Below are 14983 nucleotides of genomic sequence, written 5' to 3' on the forward strand. Positions count from 1 at the left end.
CAAAATTTCATTTCTTGTCCCTAATCCGTTAGTTAATGTTTCATTGTACTGTTAGCAGAAGAACGTGTAAACCTCCTTCCTATTGCATTTGAGTAACAGAATTATGATGTTGATAAAAAAACATGAATTTCTTTTGTCTTGTGGTTGGGTATGTTGTGTTATTATCAGAAAATGTTGCTAACTTTCCACTACTTGCTTTTCCTTTTTAGACTCCTGGATCGTGAAAAGCAGTCCGTGTACAGTTTTGACGCCTACGCCTCCGACCGCGGTCCCTTCGGACCGCGCACCTCCAATGTCCGTGTCACGGTGGACATCAGCGATGTTAACGACAATGCGCCCGTTTTCACCCAAGTGCCGTTTGAGACCACCATTGAACGGAACATTGGAGTCAACCAGCAGGTCGTGACTGTGACTGCAGAAGACAAAGACACGGGATCAAATGCTGAAATTCTTTACAGGTAACAATTCTGATACTATTTAGTGTTTTGTTCTGAATAAAATTAAACTGTAGTTCCCAACACAACAATAGGACTTCCCTAATTTTAGATGGATCAACTCCATTCAAAGAATGGACAACCTACTGCTTCTGTGACATCACTTAATGTAGGTAGCCACTATCCCTAAGCAACTTATGATCCACTGCTCAAGGAGTTACGTACCTGAGAAGCTGGTGTGTTACGCTGAAGTACGGTTATACCAGCTATATGGATACAAATACAGATGTAGAACATGTTTTCTTTTTATGTCTAACCTTAATAGATGTAAATCTCAATATATCTTTGATTCCCCCCTACAAGGTTTGACAGCTCCAACGCCAACTCGCAGAAGTTCAACATTGGTCCGCAGAGCGGGATCATCACCACCCAGGTCAGCCTTGTTGGCGACAGCGCCAACATCTTCCGGCTGCAGGTCATCGCCGAGGACCAAGGATCACCTGCAAAGAGCTCTACAGGTAAGATGTCGGTCTTCTTAAGATAGTTATTTTTTCAGCTGTTAACATTTTCTTAGGATGAGTAGGTATTTTCTGGCTACAGGTGTTGTACTGCCATGCTGTCATATCCTTTGTAATATAATGGTAAATTGAAACAAGTTTTGAACATATCACGTCTTCAGCAACTGCTTTATCAAGTTTTTCGCAGTATTTCATGGCTGTTTGCTACCTCCAGAACCTCGGTGCTTCTGGAGTCTTTAGGGCCCTTCCCTATTCTTGCCATGTCAGGAAAAATGATGAAAATAAGTTTGTTGTAGCAATTGTTAAAACATCTCAATTGTTGAGGCTGAAGCCCTGAAGAGAGGCAGCAAGTAATGTGTAATCAGGTCTTGCTGATATTCTACTTATTTTATGTTGTGCACCAGTGTACCTACTCCAAAAATGAATTTCAAGTCCTGTTGTCTCTTTTTTCCCAGGTCTTGTAGTGATCACCATGAGCGACTCCAGTATGACCACCCTGCGCTTCGACAACGGGACCTACAGCGCCTACATCTCCGAAAACGCCATCGCAAACACCGACATCATTTCCGTCAGTGCCTCACGCGAGGACGGACAGCCCGCCTCTGTCACGTACAGTTTTGCAAGCGGAAACGACGATGAATCGTTCGAGATCAACCCCACGTCCGGCCTGATCACGGTGAAGGACTCAACAAATCTGGACTTCGAGACGGCGCAGCGCGTCCGGCTAATCGTCACGGCGCAGGCCACAACACCTTCGCTGTACGGCTACGCTACGGTCTGGGTGAACTTGAGGGATGAGAACGACAATGCGCCGCGCTTCGATCAAGACCGGTACACCACGTCTGTGTGGGAGGGCAACGACAGGGGGATGTTTGTCATCCAGGTAAGAAACACAAAGAAAATTTTTTAATATGCTTAAGGTAGATTTCCTCCGAAGAGAGCAGAAGCTAGTGCTTAGCTTTGAAGATAAACAGAACAACACATATTTACCGAACCTGTTCCCAAGCGCCAGATTTTACTGGTGTCCTGAGTTATTTCCTTGGGTAGTTTATGATTATGAAATTTATGATCATGTTTTTGTTACTTACTGCAGGTCTCAGCGACTGATGCAGACAGCGGCACAAACTCGGAGGTCCAGTATTCCATCGTGAGCGGTAACCACGACAACGCCTTCGTGATTGACAGGGATCGCGGAATCATCTCCACCAACGTGCGGATGGACCGGGAGGTTCGGGACAGCTACAGGCTGGAGCTGCGTGCCGTCGACAAGGGGACGCCCCGCCTCACGGGGTCCGCCACCCTCCGCATCAGTGTGGTGGACATCAACGACAACCGCCCTACGTTTCCGGAACCCTACCCGCCCGTCAACGTGCTGGAAGGTAGGTTCAGCTTGTAACTTCATCTGTGTTGCTAGAAATCAGACTGAATAAGGGTTGAACTATAGTTTCCAACTTACTCAAATTTTGGACTGTCTTCGTTAAGTAATGAGCAAATAACGTGACCTCCATGTAGCGATGGATTGTTCATTCCTTGACAAAGACTGGAAATAGGTTTGGAAAATGAAATTTAGGTAAGTCTGGTTTTTATGTTCAACTTCAGAAGGTGTATTGAGTAAAGAATATGTGATTACAAAAAAGAAAAGTCAAACCAAGTAATCCAAGATTTAGTTAGAAATAATGCTTTTCCTTGTTGCACCAAGCCTTTAAACAACAATGCGCAAAATCTACATCAGCATTTACGTTCGCTTAATACTTTCATGGCTTATAGCTACAACCTTTGACAAATCTTTATCCTCCCATTCCTTAGGTGCGGAGGTCGGCAGTGAGCTTGCGCTGGTGACAGCAAATGACATTGACACGGACCCGACCATCACCTACACCTTCACCACCCACGGGAACCCAGGGGGAGTGTTCAGCATCGACCGATACAGTGGAAAGGTGAGATACTGTAATTCCTGATTTTTTCAATGTACATTTTTTGTACTGTTATGTTCACCGTTTTCACGGTGACAACTGTAACGTGAACTTATCATTACTGATAACAAATAATTCACAGCCTTTTTTTATGTGCACTTGCCTCGACAGTGAACATTTAGTTCCGAGAACAAGTTAGATTTTCTCAAACTATGAAAGTTTGGTACCGAGAAGACAAAGTGAATTACAGTATTTATTTTTATTTATTTATTCATGCATCTTTTAAATCTTTAGGGTGGTCCCTTCAGTTAGTTTTAACTGATTTCCAAAGGAGCCCATATAAAGTCATAACAAATCAAGAAACAAGAAAATCATGCTGACGTAGGATTGCATAAATGATAAATTAGCAATAATACGACATAAAGTAGTATGTATCCATTCAAGATCAATGAATCAAGAAAAGAACTCATGAGAATAAACTCATACTCAAATAACAGTAACAACTCAAAGTCAAGAAATCATAACATAAGGTCATAGATAAAGTTCAAGTTAAAATCCTTCTTGCACTAGATGGTGCAAGTAAGTCCATTGTGACCCGCGATGACATCCCTGATGTCCACGCTCAAGGTTCAAAGTCCAAGCAACCCAAAGATTCTCATGTCCTTAGTGAGCCTGTTTCTGACATTCCTCTGTGTCTCCCCACCAGGTAACGCTAGCCCAGCCGCTTGACCGAGAGTCCGTGCAGAGTTACATCATCACCATCATGGCTTCGGATGAGGTGCACACGGACCAGACCAATGTGGAGATCAATGTCCTCGATGAGAACGACAACCCGCCTGTCTTCGACCAGCAGACTTACCAGGTGTGTAGAGCAATATATCCTCCTTCCGATAAAGTCAAGTAAGACCTACATCACATTTCCTACCTGGGGCCCAACCAAGCTGCTAATTTTTTTCTCAGAAACGAAAAATTATATTTATGGCAATAAATATGCACAAGACATGCTGTTGAATTATTTTGGGTCCGTTTTGTGTTTTCTTTTATATCGTACTTTTCGTTCCCCAAAATCCCCTTTGTGGAAATGTGAGGTTAGACCAAATGTATGTGTTTCTGAAAGTCTTGAATAAAGTTGTTTTATTTCTAGACATTTTAATGACCGTCTATCAGCTTCCTCAGGATAATACTGAATGGCTCATATTGTCCTGCAGGTTTGGTTGCTTACAGGTTTGGTCCCAAACATTTAAGTATTTACATATAGCAGTACACTGTATATATATGTGTATGTGTGTATCAATGGATGTTCTAACAGTTTTGTGTGTTGTTCGTTAGGTGGACATAGCAGAGATGGTCCCTCCCCACTACTCAGTGGCGACAGTAACAGCCACAGACAGGGATGCTGGTAGTAATGCAGAAATCACCTACAGTATGACGGTGGCACCCGTGGAAGGGTTCTACGTGGATCCCAGAAACGGTAAGTCTGCTCTACGTATGGAAAAGAAAAAAACTTCGTCATGACACAAGTCGTAATTTGTTACCAGTATTGTTGTAATTTCTAGAGTCACATTTGAACTTGCTGTATATGATATCAGAGGTCAAACTGTGTGAGAGCTGTTTTGAAGTCTATACAAAATGTTGTTTTCATTTGCAATCTTGCTTGCTAAGTAGAATGGAAACATCACACAGAATCCACCTGTTTATATTTGTTTACTCTCTATTCTTCCAAATTGTATTCATCAACTCAGTTTCAATTACCCTACAATGTATTGGTTTCATGAATCTTACACCACTTTCTTTATGTTGATTTATCTATAGGCACGATCTTCACCAACAAGACCATTGAGATCAACCGCATGCAGTCCACCATCCAGCTGGTCATCGAAGCTCGCGATCACGGAGTTCCGTCCCTAGCTTCCGTCGTCGCGGTCCGAATCCAGGTCAACGACATCAACAACCACGCCCCGCAGTTCACGGCCGGGCAGTACGAGGAACACGTCAGCGAGGCCGCCCCGCGCGGGACCACTGTTGCCACGGTTACAGCCACGGACGCCGACCAATCGCATGACAACAGCAACATCCACTTCGGCATCGTGCAGGGCAACGAGGACGGGAAGTTTCAGATCGAAACCATCGAGCCGAGCCCGAATTCTGACCAGTACATGGGGAAGATAATCCTGTTCCAGGCTATTGACCGTGAGGAGGTCCCGATGTACACGCTCCGAGTGCTAGCTAGCGATCGTGGAACGCCGGAGAGGAACAGCACGGTCACGGTGTATGTGCTAGTCGACGATGTGAACGACCACTCTCCAATCTTCAACTCTACTCAGTACGTTGCTCAGATCAGCGAGGAAGCTGTCATTGGTGCGTTTGTCGTTCGTGTGTTCGCCTTCGACGCAGACTCGGGTCCGAATGCGGACATCCACTACGAGATCACTTCTGGAAATGACGACAGCCTTTTTGCCATCAATTCTCAGAGCGGTGTCATAACGGTTGCGAACCCTCTGGACTACGACACAGTCGCGCAGCACAACCTGACGATCCGTGCGAAAGACAGCACCTCGGACGGCGCCAAACACACCATCACGTCTGTCTTGATTAACCTGATCGACGAGAACGACAACCCGCCCGACTTCCCCGTGCTGATGTATCTGGAGGATGTGCCGGAGGGACGGCCGGTGGGAACCTTGGTGTTCACCGCAGAAGCGCGGGACAAAGACGCGGGCATTTACGGAACCCTGTCGTACGTCATACTCGATCGGGACGTGACCAACGACGGTACCAGCGATGTCGCGCAAGGGAAGGACGCTTTCGAGATCGACTCCAGCACGGGCGAGGTCCGAACCAGGGAGGTTTTCGACTACGAGACGCAGAATACGTACGGGTTCTACATCCGAGCCACCGACACAGGCGGACTCTCTACAGACGTACAGGTGGGGGTGTCCATTCAGAGTGTGGACGAATTCCCACCTGTTTTCACCCAGGACAACTACATCTTCACCGTCATAGCTAACGCAGATGTCGGCACCTTCGTTGGGCAGGTCGAGGCCACTGACGCAGACGGAGGGCCCGACGGAATCGTCTCGTACTCGATCAGGAACGACAAGTTCGCCATCAACGAATCCGGCGTGATCACGGTGAAAGCCAGCCTGCTGGAAGGCAACACGGTGACCGACCCATCCCGTCGCAAACGCAGACAAGCCGAGAACGAAGACCAGATTAATCTGATCGTGGAGGCCAGCTCGGGGAGACCCGGCTCTCTGAGCGAACAGAAGGCTATATCAGTGAAAATTGACAGGAGCTGTCCGGGTTGCAACCCATCAGCGCAGAGTGCATTATCCCCGCTTACGCCACTGTCCCTCGCTCTGATCCTCATCTTCGCGCTCATTGCCGTCATCCTCTGCGTGGTCCTGATCGTGCTGAAGTTCAAGAGAAGGAAGCAGAGGCCGCCGCCCACGTCGTTCGATGGATCGTTCGACACGGTCGTGGTGCAGAACACGCACTCCTTCGGCAGGGACGGCAGCCAGAAGCAAAGCCAGCAGCTCAGGATGTTCAAGGGGCATCCTTCCTTCGCCACCGCGGATAACTCCGCCGATATGGGAACTCTTACCAGGACGGACATATCAGAGCACTCCAACAACTCACAGTCGAGCGGACGAGGCTCCTCAGAAGTCGATGAAGACGAAGAAATCCGAAAGATAAACGAAACACCTGCCTCCATCTCCCCCAACTCCGATCAGCACAAGGTCCGTGAGATTCCCGACTCGGGCATACAGCACGACGAGGACGCGATGTCGGAAATGTCCGTTAAAGACACTGCGGACCTGATCTCCCGGCTGGCCGTGACGTCCAACCAGGGCTCGCAAATCAACACCATGATCAGCAAGAGCGTGGAGAGCATGCACGTGTTCCGGGACGAGGGGGGAGGTGAGGCAGGTGGCGACATGGACATCGGGAACCTCATCCACCAGAAGCTGCACGAGGTCGGCATGGAGGAGAACGAGGCCATCATGGACGGCACGCGGGACTTCGTGCTCATCGACGACGGGCAGCCCTCAGTCGCGGGTTCGCTCAGCTCCATAGTAGCGAGTGAGGAGGAGCTTAGAGGAAGTTATAACTGGGACTATCTGCTGGACTGGGGTCCGCAGTATCAGCCCATGGCTGACGTGTTTCTTGAGATCGCGAAACTCAAGGACGAGACTGTCGCGAAGCGGCAGATCCACCACCCGAAGTCGGCGTTCACGCCGAAAGTAAGAACTCACCCTCCACCTCTTATCACAAACCTACCGCAGAGTTCCGTTTCAACAATAGCTCCGATCGCGCTAGGCGGTTCATCCAGAACGAGCCAAGCTACGTCCATATCGTCTCTACCCCGCTCGCCTATCAGCCACGAGTCGACCTTCACGTCGCCGGCGTTAACACCTAGTTTCTCCCCGTCACTGTCGCCCCTAGCGACGAGGTCTCCCTCCGTGTCGCCCCTAGTTACGGGGCCGAACTCTGGCGCGAGCACGCCTCACCGCCGCTCCGCTTACTCCTCTACGTTCATGACGAGAGTGCCGTCGCCTACAGGCTCCGAGCAGGAGCTTAGAATATGAACTCTACCGCTGTGAAACTTTGTATCAAATGTACAGGCAAAAAATGTTTATGTAAGAAAAGTTGCTAATGTTGTTTTGTATGTATGTTATCTTCCAGAGAAAGAGGCTTTGACTTTTGATACTTGATGAACAGAGTATTGATATTATGATTGTCTTTTTCACCACTAGATTTAATCACTTTCTCGAAAATCATGGAAATTTTACTCCCATGTAATGAACGTACGCACCGCTTAGCAGATCCTGCTATTTTGACGATGGTTCGATAACGTATCAATACTACAAAAACTATTGATCTATTCCTGGTATTTTTAATGAATTCTCTTCAATGTACATATCAAGTGAATGTACGAATGTTAGATCTATTGTGACAAATAACATTCCATTGCAATGTTTAATACGTATAAGTTATTACGACGTTTTTCTAAAAACTTTTATCCAAAGGTTTAACATGACGAACTGTACATAATGTATTCAAAGTTTAATGAGATTGACGCTTGTTTAGGATAGTGCCAAGTGTAAGTCCTAGCAGATCTAGTACGCATAGCTTAAGAACCACTTTCGAGAGAAGTGTACTTTTTATATGTGGCACGCTGTATTGTGTAAATTTTGGAAGCTCAGATGTTATTTTTGGGTCTACAAGTGCCACTTGAAGAATACTAGTTCTGCTTCAAATGTTTTTTTTACTTACACCAAAAATAAACGTTACATGACCAATAGCGGTGTTGTGTTATGATGTGATCATTGTTTGATAGTAGCTAAAATTACGCAATGCACGATAATATAAATCAAGGAACCCAGTGTCTCACATTCTCACTCAGTTATGCTTCCAATCCGGGGCACGACCGGGCAGGTTTGGCGAATGAAAAGTATATTGTCAAAGACCTTTGTGACTTTTCGAGAATATATATCTAGTTGCTTGATTTGTATTACACGTGCGTAGTGCCTTGAAGCCTAACCTTTATTGAAGTAGGCATGTGCTTTATCGACGTAGACATAGCAGATAATAAATTGAATCGTTCAAGGATTCCAGACCCCCCTTACTTATAGGTTGTTAGGTAACTCCTGAATTGAAGGTGAAACGTTTCTTGGCATTCTATGTCCAAATCCTCCTGGGACTTCCAAGCAAAAATATACTAGTACCTTAGTCTATATATAGATCTAGAGTTTGACCTCCGAGAATGATTTCATCGGGTTAGTATAAGACCCTATTAGAGTTTTCGTTTGCACTACTCGTAAGTTAGGCGAGAGACATTACTCACGGTCGTGTAAAAGAAAACTCCCACACCCTAGGCTTTGACCTTGAAGTTAAGCTAAGATTGGATCAGGATTCCGCTAAGTTTGAGCCAGTATTCCGGACCATAACACGCCTGTAGGGAAACCGACCCGCAGCGTTCAGTCGCAGGCCCGCGTCTGGATTCTGTCCGAACCGAACCTGACCTTGGAACGACATTCATTGAAGGGCACAATGCACCTGTGGTGTCAAAGGTAAGGTCAAGATTCAGGTCACGGGTGCTGCCATAATATCTGGCAATGGACCTGATAATAAATCAAGACGTAAGCTTATTAGTATTTCAACATGTGTAAATAGCAACGCATATCCGATCTTCATAATGACAACCTATCTACAGTTGTAACGTTATAGGCAGGCAAATATACCTATTACAAGAGTGTGTAGCATGGGCTTTTACAATCATTGGAGGAATTTCTAACGTTTACATATTCTTAAATCTATATCATCATTAATCATAGATCGTAATATGAAATATTGTCACTAAGAATAAGGTATGCAACGTTATTGCAGAGGATAAAAGGCAATCAGTGATGGCAGACTTCACCCATTAGAAAAGAAGCGCCGTCTGGCAGAACATACAGAAACTGCACTGCAGAGATCCACCTGGACACTATGCAAAAACAGTTCAGTCTCCCAAGTAGAGTTACAAGAGTTGAAATGAGCAACTAGAAATGAAGAAAATAGAGGCAGCTGCAGATTAACACACAACACGCGTAGCTACACAGAGCTAAAAAAAAAGAAGATCACCTCAGAAAGTGTTTGTGTTTAACCTCTCCAATCTAACTTTACTTGACGGAAGGGTACGTCGATGAAGGTTAGACAACCCTTACACCATTCCGTATGTTCTCACGCTGTGTGTATGACAGGTACTTAACCCAAGGTACCGGGTTCAACTCGCAGACACCTCCTGCTTCCCGCCAAGACGGGCGTCGCCATGGCAACCCTGCAGACGACAGTAACCCTAGCAGCGGGGCAGGCGGGAAGGTGACTCCCGAGGAAGGCGCGAAATCTGATCTTAATCCTGTGGAACGGATCAGTCTGGCTTACCGCCACACAAGGTCACCGGGACAATTTCAAGGTCAGATTTTCGGTTACGAGCGACGCCAATGGATCACTGACTGCACTTGAACTCTGACCTCCCCAGAGATGTGTCAAGCACCTCCCCCTCCCCGAAAGGTGAGTAGGGAAATGTTTGGTTCTTCTTCTTCTTGTGCCGAAATAATGTCCGCAGATGCAAGGAGGCCAGGAGGCGATTGTTGACGCATTCTTTTCCGGCTTGCCTCCTGGCGTCAGGGAACGATACCATCAGACTTTTGCTGCGATCGGGAACCTCTTTTGGCGTCAATATTGCCATTTTGTACGCATGCCGCGAGAGACTCAATCTCAGTCAAATCCGAACTACTCAAGAGGATTAACAGAACAAGAATTAAATACATAATTCGTATACCCTGTCTGCATTGGGAGATGAATCGACTGTATTTTTTAAACGTTCCACCAAAGATCCGAAAGTGACAGGCTTTTCTCGGTACACTGGCGGCCTCTAGCGAGATGAAGTGACTTTACAACGACCATAAACTTGCCGCATAATAAGGCCAAGAGAGATATAGCCTAGAATCCGGCCTTGTTAGCTGTGGTCCGCTCCCAAAGGGTGAGGTAGCAATCTTTGGGAACGGGCGAAAGCTAACAAGGCTGGACTCCAGGCTAGGCTAACATAGATCACCGGCGAATTACATGATGACTTCGTTGACACGACCGGAGTTTCATATAGCATTGTCATGTAAGTTTCTGTAGATGATACAATATAACGTTACGTGTAACTGTTATAACTTCAGCACAACTGTAACGCTTAGATATGCATTGGGTTACAAACTTTACGTATGTAAAGGATGATTTCGAATATCTTAGTATGCTTTTGTGGAATGAAATCACACCAAGAAAAGTCGTTTTGTAAGAATATTTATTGCTCACTCACTGAATAAGATACAACGTATACCAGCCTCTGCTACTTACTTATCAGCTAAATTACAAGAATAGTGTACGAAAGACAATGTAGTGTAAAACGAGAACTGAAAAATACTTCGACAGTCTGCTGCCATTTCTAAGTAAGTGGGCGTTTATATTGAAAGAATTCAAATATTTGCGAAAGTTTTCAAACCTATATAACGTTATACATGTGACACCCTGCATCTAAACCACTTACTAGCACTATGATATACAGCATTACAGGTATGTACATTGTACACTGGTAGTGCGACACTAGTTGTATTAAGTCATGAAAGTTACCTGTGATATGATATCATGATTTTTGTATTACTTTGCGACAGTCACGGCTCGTAAACAATGTTAGCAGAAATCCTAACCACTACTATCCCTCCGACCCAACCTTTGCTTGGAGAATAGCAAACCTACTACAGCTGAAAATGCTCACCCAGGTTATTCCTACTATAGCAAACATTACACTACAGCTAAGGTAATCCCTACTGTAGCAAACTTACTACAGCTGAAAATGCTACCTGGTAGCAAACATACTAGATCATACTACAGATGAAAATACTACCAGGTCACCCCTACTGTAGCAAACTTACTACAGCTGAAAAGGCGCCGGCAACAAGCAAAAAGCTCCACGTGTATTTCTCAGCGCCACCGGTGGTAACTTGCTTTCCCATCAGCCTCGGCACCTCCTCGTTCCAAAACTTCATGTTGGACTCCCGCAGCTTGACGTCAGCAGATGACGTCACGTCCAGCTTCAGGTAGGATTGGGATGACGTCATGAACCGTGGCCAGGTCACCAGGTTACGCATGCGCGCTGCACCGGTGGAGTCACTGGGGTCTCTGTGAGATGAGATGAGATGAGATGAGAAAATGAGGAAATAGTTAAACAAACAAGTCGAAAAAATATTAGATAGCAAGGCGGAGCGATCTTTTCTTGAGAAATAGTGGGAATGGACAGTCGAAATCCAAATCAAAGTCCAATCTTTGTGTTGGAAATTACTTCTTACTAATTAAATCTTGCTTCAGAGTATGATTTGTGGGACAAAATTAGACTTTCGCCTATCAAAGAACATATCTCCACTTACCCGTTAGCGGCGAAGTTGACCCAGTACGCCATCATGTCCAGACTCAGGTCCCTCTCCTCCTGGGTGAAGCTGTACTTCCAGGAGTTGCCGGTGTCGTCACGCAGGAGCGGGATGCCGAACATGTAGAACAGGTCGTCGCCGTGGTCCGCTTTCGCGTAGGAAGGTCTTTCCGGGGAAACCGACGTGGTGTGATGCTGGAACTCGTACTGATAGACCCGGGCAGTGTCGTGCGCTGTGAGGGAGGGACGGAAAGTTTACATTTCAGAATGAAGCAGACAGACCTAACGCTAGTTCACCTTTTTCCGTGGGTTAACCTATATCCGTTGTATTTGAAAATGGGGGATTTTAGTGTATTAAGTCGGACACTGTTTTCAAACATTTTGAAGAAACTGCCATCTAAAATCGCCTTCCGTCGACTTGATACCTCTAAATACCCTGTTGATAAATACATCGGACATAGGTTATCCCACGTATAAAGGTGAACTAGCGTTAATCAACACAGTTAGAGGTAGACAGAAAAATGAAAAGAGATGGGTTGATATCAGAGAATTGACAGGACTCAGCCTAGCTGAATCAGACCCTCCGGAAAGCAGAAAAACAGACGGTTGGAAGGATGATGACAGAGTATGTTTGGATGTACCCAACGGCCAACCCGACTATAGTACTAAGGGCTTAGTATCCAGGCAGGTTTACTAGTGGCATAAGATAGCTGACTAAGGAGTACAGCTGGCCAAAGGGGGTCAACAGCCACGCCATGCCAGTAGCCAAACATACTCCTAGGTGGGCTTCACTCCTAGTCATACTATCTAATGCTACCGTAGGACCTGCTTGAAGATCGAAAGGACTATAAATGACGATGAGATGAGCATACGGTAGAGTCTCTGACATACCTGCCACAGCCTGCGCCATGAGTACGGTTGTTGCGGTGAACCTGTTGTCGGTCATCAGCTGGATAAACCGGTCACGAGTGTAGATCGGGTCGTCCGAGTCGGGGTTCATGTACTGGTCTATCACGGGCTGCACGATGTTGTCCACATCGCCGTCCTGGGGAAAGGCAAGAGGAAAAAATGAAAAAAAAACAGGGGGCTGGGAGAAAAACTTGTATCTGCCTTCATTTACTCCATGAAAAAGTTGTGTGTACCTAGGAACAGATTTTCCTCTCAGAATCTGTTATTATGTTGAACAAAGCAGGGAAACAGCAGCAGACATCGTTTGGCCTAAACGTAACTCTTACAGGAAATTGTGCGGCGACAAAGTTGAGTTGGGCCGGCAGAATAGCCGACAACACAGTCCTGTTCAGACCGTCCGCGGTCACTTCGGGAACTGTGCCCAACAGCCCGTAACTGAACTCGCCGTCGGTGGTGCCAAGGAGGTAGTCTACCTCGTTAACTTCCTTCTTGTACATAATGTCCTGGATCAAGAGGGAAATAAAAACACATTAGAATACAGATTTCCTCTTTCGAATGAGGTAAAATGAGTACCTAACTTATATTGTTGGATGTTTGGCCATGGTAAACCCTAAATTATCATACATCAACCAACACCGGCTATCGCCAAACAGTCCCATTCGATACAGACACTCTCTGCCGCGTGAGGTACATCTATAAACTGAACAACACAGGACCAGGAGATAGCACAAGACAAGACAAGACTAGATAGAAAAAACATACCCACAGATCGTCTGCGTCTGGTAAGAAAGATCCTCCGACTATCGGGACTGGAGCATCAAGTTCCAACACGTCGTGGGCTGGTTTGCTATGGACGAGCAAAAAAAAAAGATTATTGTTTGACAATAAACTGATACGGTGTTGGAAGGACTTAAACTTATAACGCTATAACGCTACTTTTTACGTGTAGAACATTATAAACCGCCGCAGGCAGATCATCTTAGCCGAACTCACATGCACGCAGATGCACGCCCACTAGGAGTGGGTACCGGTACGGTGTACCTTTACAAAACTGTCTTTCTTGTCCGGACCTGGACCTGATCCTCTGGACCTGGACCGTACCTGTACCTGAATTTTCTGTACCGGTACCCACCCCTAACGCCCACCCTACTGCAGTATTATCTGTGCCTTCACATCTTTTACTTGCTACAGGATGGCAACCGCGGAATATGGTACCAGGGCTGTGTGGCCCGAGGGGTAAGGAGCTTGGCGTCGCCCTATACACCATGTGGTGTGGGAGGGTTTCACCTTGAACTTTGATAACACATATACATATAGATGTAGAAAATACCTTCGTAGGCAGCTCATCATGTCATCGAAGGAGGTTGTGGTGCAGTTTAGCGAGGCGGCTAGGGTCTCCGTTTTTGTGGTGTCTCCCCTGCGGCTGGCCCCGAGCCCGGCCACGCCGCTCTGAGAGATGGCCCGGCGGTACAGCCCTCGTGTCTCCGGGGACATGACGAGCAGGGAGACCCCCCAGGCTCCGCCGGACTGGCCGAAGATGGTGACTCTGTCGGGATCTCCTCCGAAGTTCCGGATGTTTGCCTGAACCCACTGGAGGGCTTTAGCCTATGGTGAAAAGGAGTATACTATTCATATAGTCGCCGACGATATGTTCAAGCAAATACTACAAGATGACCACATGTCCTACACAACCTTAACTCTCTTCCAGATTCACAGCTAAGTATACATCTATATATATGCGCGCGCGCGTGTGTGTGTGTGTCTGTGTTTGTCTGTGTGTGTGTGTGTGTGTGTGTGTGTGTGTGTCTGTGTGTGTGTGTGTGTGTGGTTTCGTGTTCAATGATAATGATTTCTCTATGTCACTTCGCAATCTGGGCAAGCGGTTCAACAATTTTTTTTTCCTCTTTATCATTAATGTTGGCACATAAAGCTCACCATGTCCATTAGCGCAACGTTGCCGTCCGTTTCGGCGTCCCGGGTCGGCAGGAAGCCCAGGTTGCCCAGACGGTAGTTTATGGTTACCATGACGACGTTATTGAGTGACGTGGGGATCTCAGCCGGGTAGGTGTCCGCACTACCTATCGCCAGACCTCCTCCGTGTAACCACACCATGACCTGGGCCGGAAGAACAACAAAAACGTTAACAACAAACAACACATTGGTACAAAGTTTATCACAAACAACTGAAGGCTAGAATTTTTCTCTTTCACCCCTTCCCCTGATCTCTTCCTTATCACACTACCCCCCCCCCCC

At 46.4% G+C, this 14983-nt stretch overlaps 2 protein-coding genes across 2 annotated transcripts in view; one reads left to right on the plus strand and one right to left on the minus strand.

Moving 5' to 3' along the window:
* The window catches only part of LOC118419245 (protein dachsous-like), a 44455-nt gene extending 36285 nt beyond the window's left edge, over positions 1–8170 (plus strand). Inside the window, exons 14-21 of the mRNA XM_035825592.1 lie at positions 210–458; positions 798–952; positions 1408–1835; positions 2046–2331; positions 2759–2889; positions 3572–3727; positions 4195–4336; positions 4678–8170. Coding sequence (XP_035681485.1) covers positions 210–458; positions 798–952; positions 1408–1835; positions 2046–2331; positions 2759–2889; positions 3572–3727; positions 4195–4336; positions 4678–7454 — 4324 coding nt within the window. The 3' untranslated portion in view covers positions 7455–8170. The remainder of the gene's footprint in view (positions 1–209; positions 459–797; positions 953–1407; positions 1836–2045; positions 2332–2758; positions 2890–3571; positions 3728–4194; positions 4337–4677) is intronic.
* A 3142-nt stretch (positions 8171–11312) lies between these two features.
* Positions 11313–14983, minus strand: part of LOC118419246 (carboxylesterase 1C-like) — a 4144-nt gene continuing 473 nt past the window's right edge. Inside the window, exons 2-8 of the mRNA XM_035825593.1 lie at positions 14666–14845; positions 14061–14335; positions 13493–13577; positions 13057–13233; positions 12713–12866; positions 11823–12054; positions 11313–11577 (exon numbers count right to left, since the gene is read on the minus strand). Coding sequence (XP_035681486.1) covers positions 11313–11577; positions 11823–12054; positions 12713–12866; positions 13057–13233; positions 13493–13577; positions 14061–14335; positions 14666–14845 — 1368 coding nt within the window. The remainder of the gene's footprint in view (positions 11578–11822; positions 12055–12712; positions 12867–13056; positions 13234–13492; positions 13578–14060; positions 14336–14665; positions 14846–14983) is intronic.

Source organism: Branchiostoma floridae, chromosome 7 (assembly GCF_000003815.2).
Source record: "Branchiostoma floridae strain S238N-H82 chromosome 7, Bfl_VNyyK, whole genome shotgun sequence".
NCBI lineage: Eukaryota > Metazoa > Chordata > Leptocardii > Amphioxiformes > Branchiostomatidae > Branchiostoma > Branchiostoma floridae.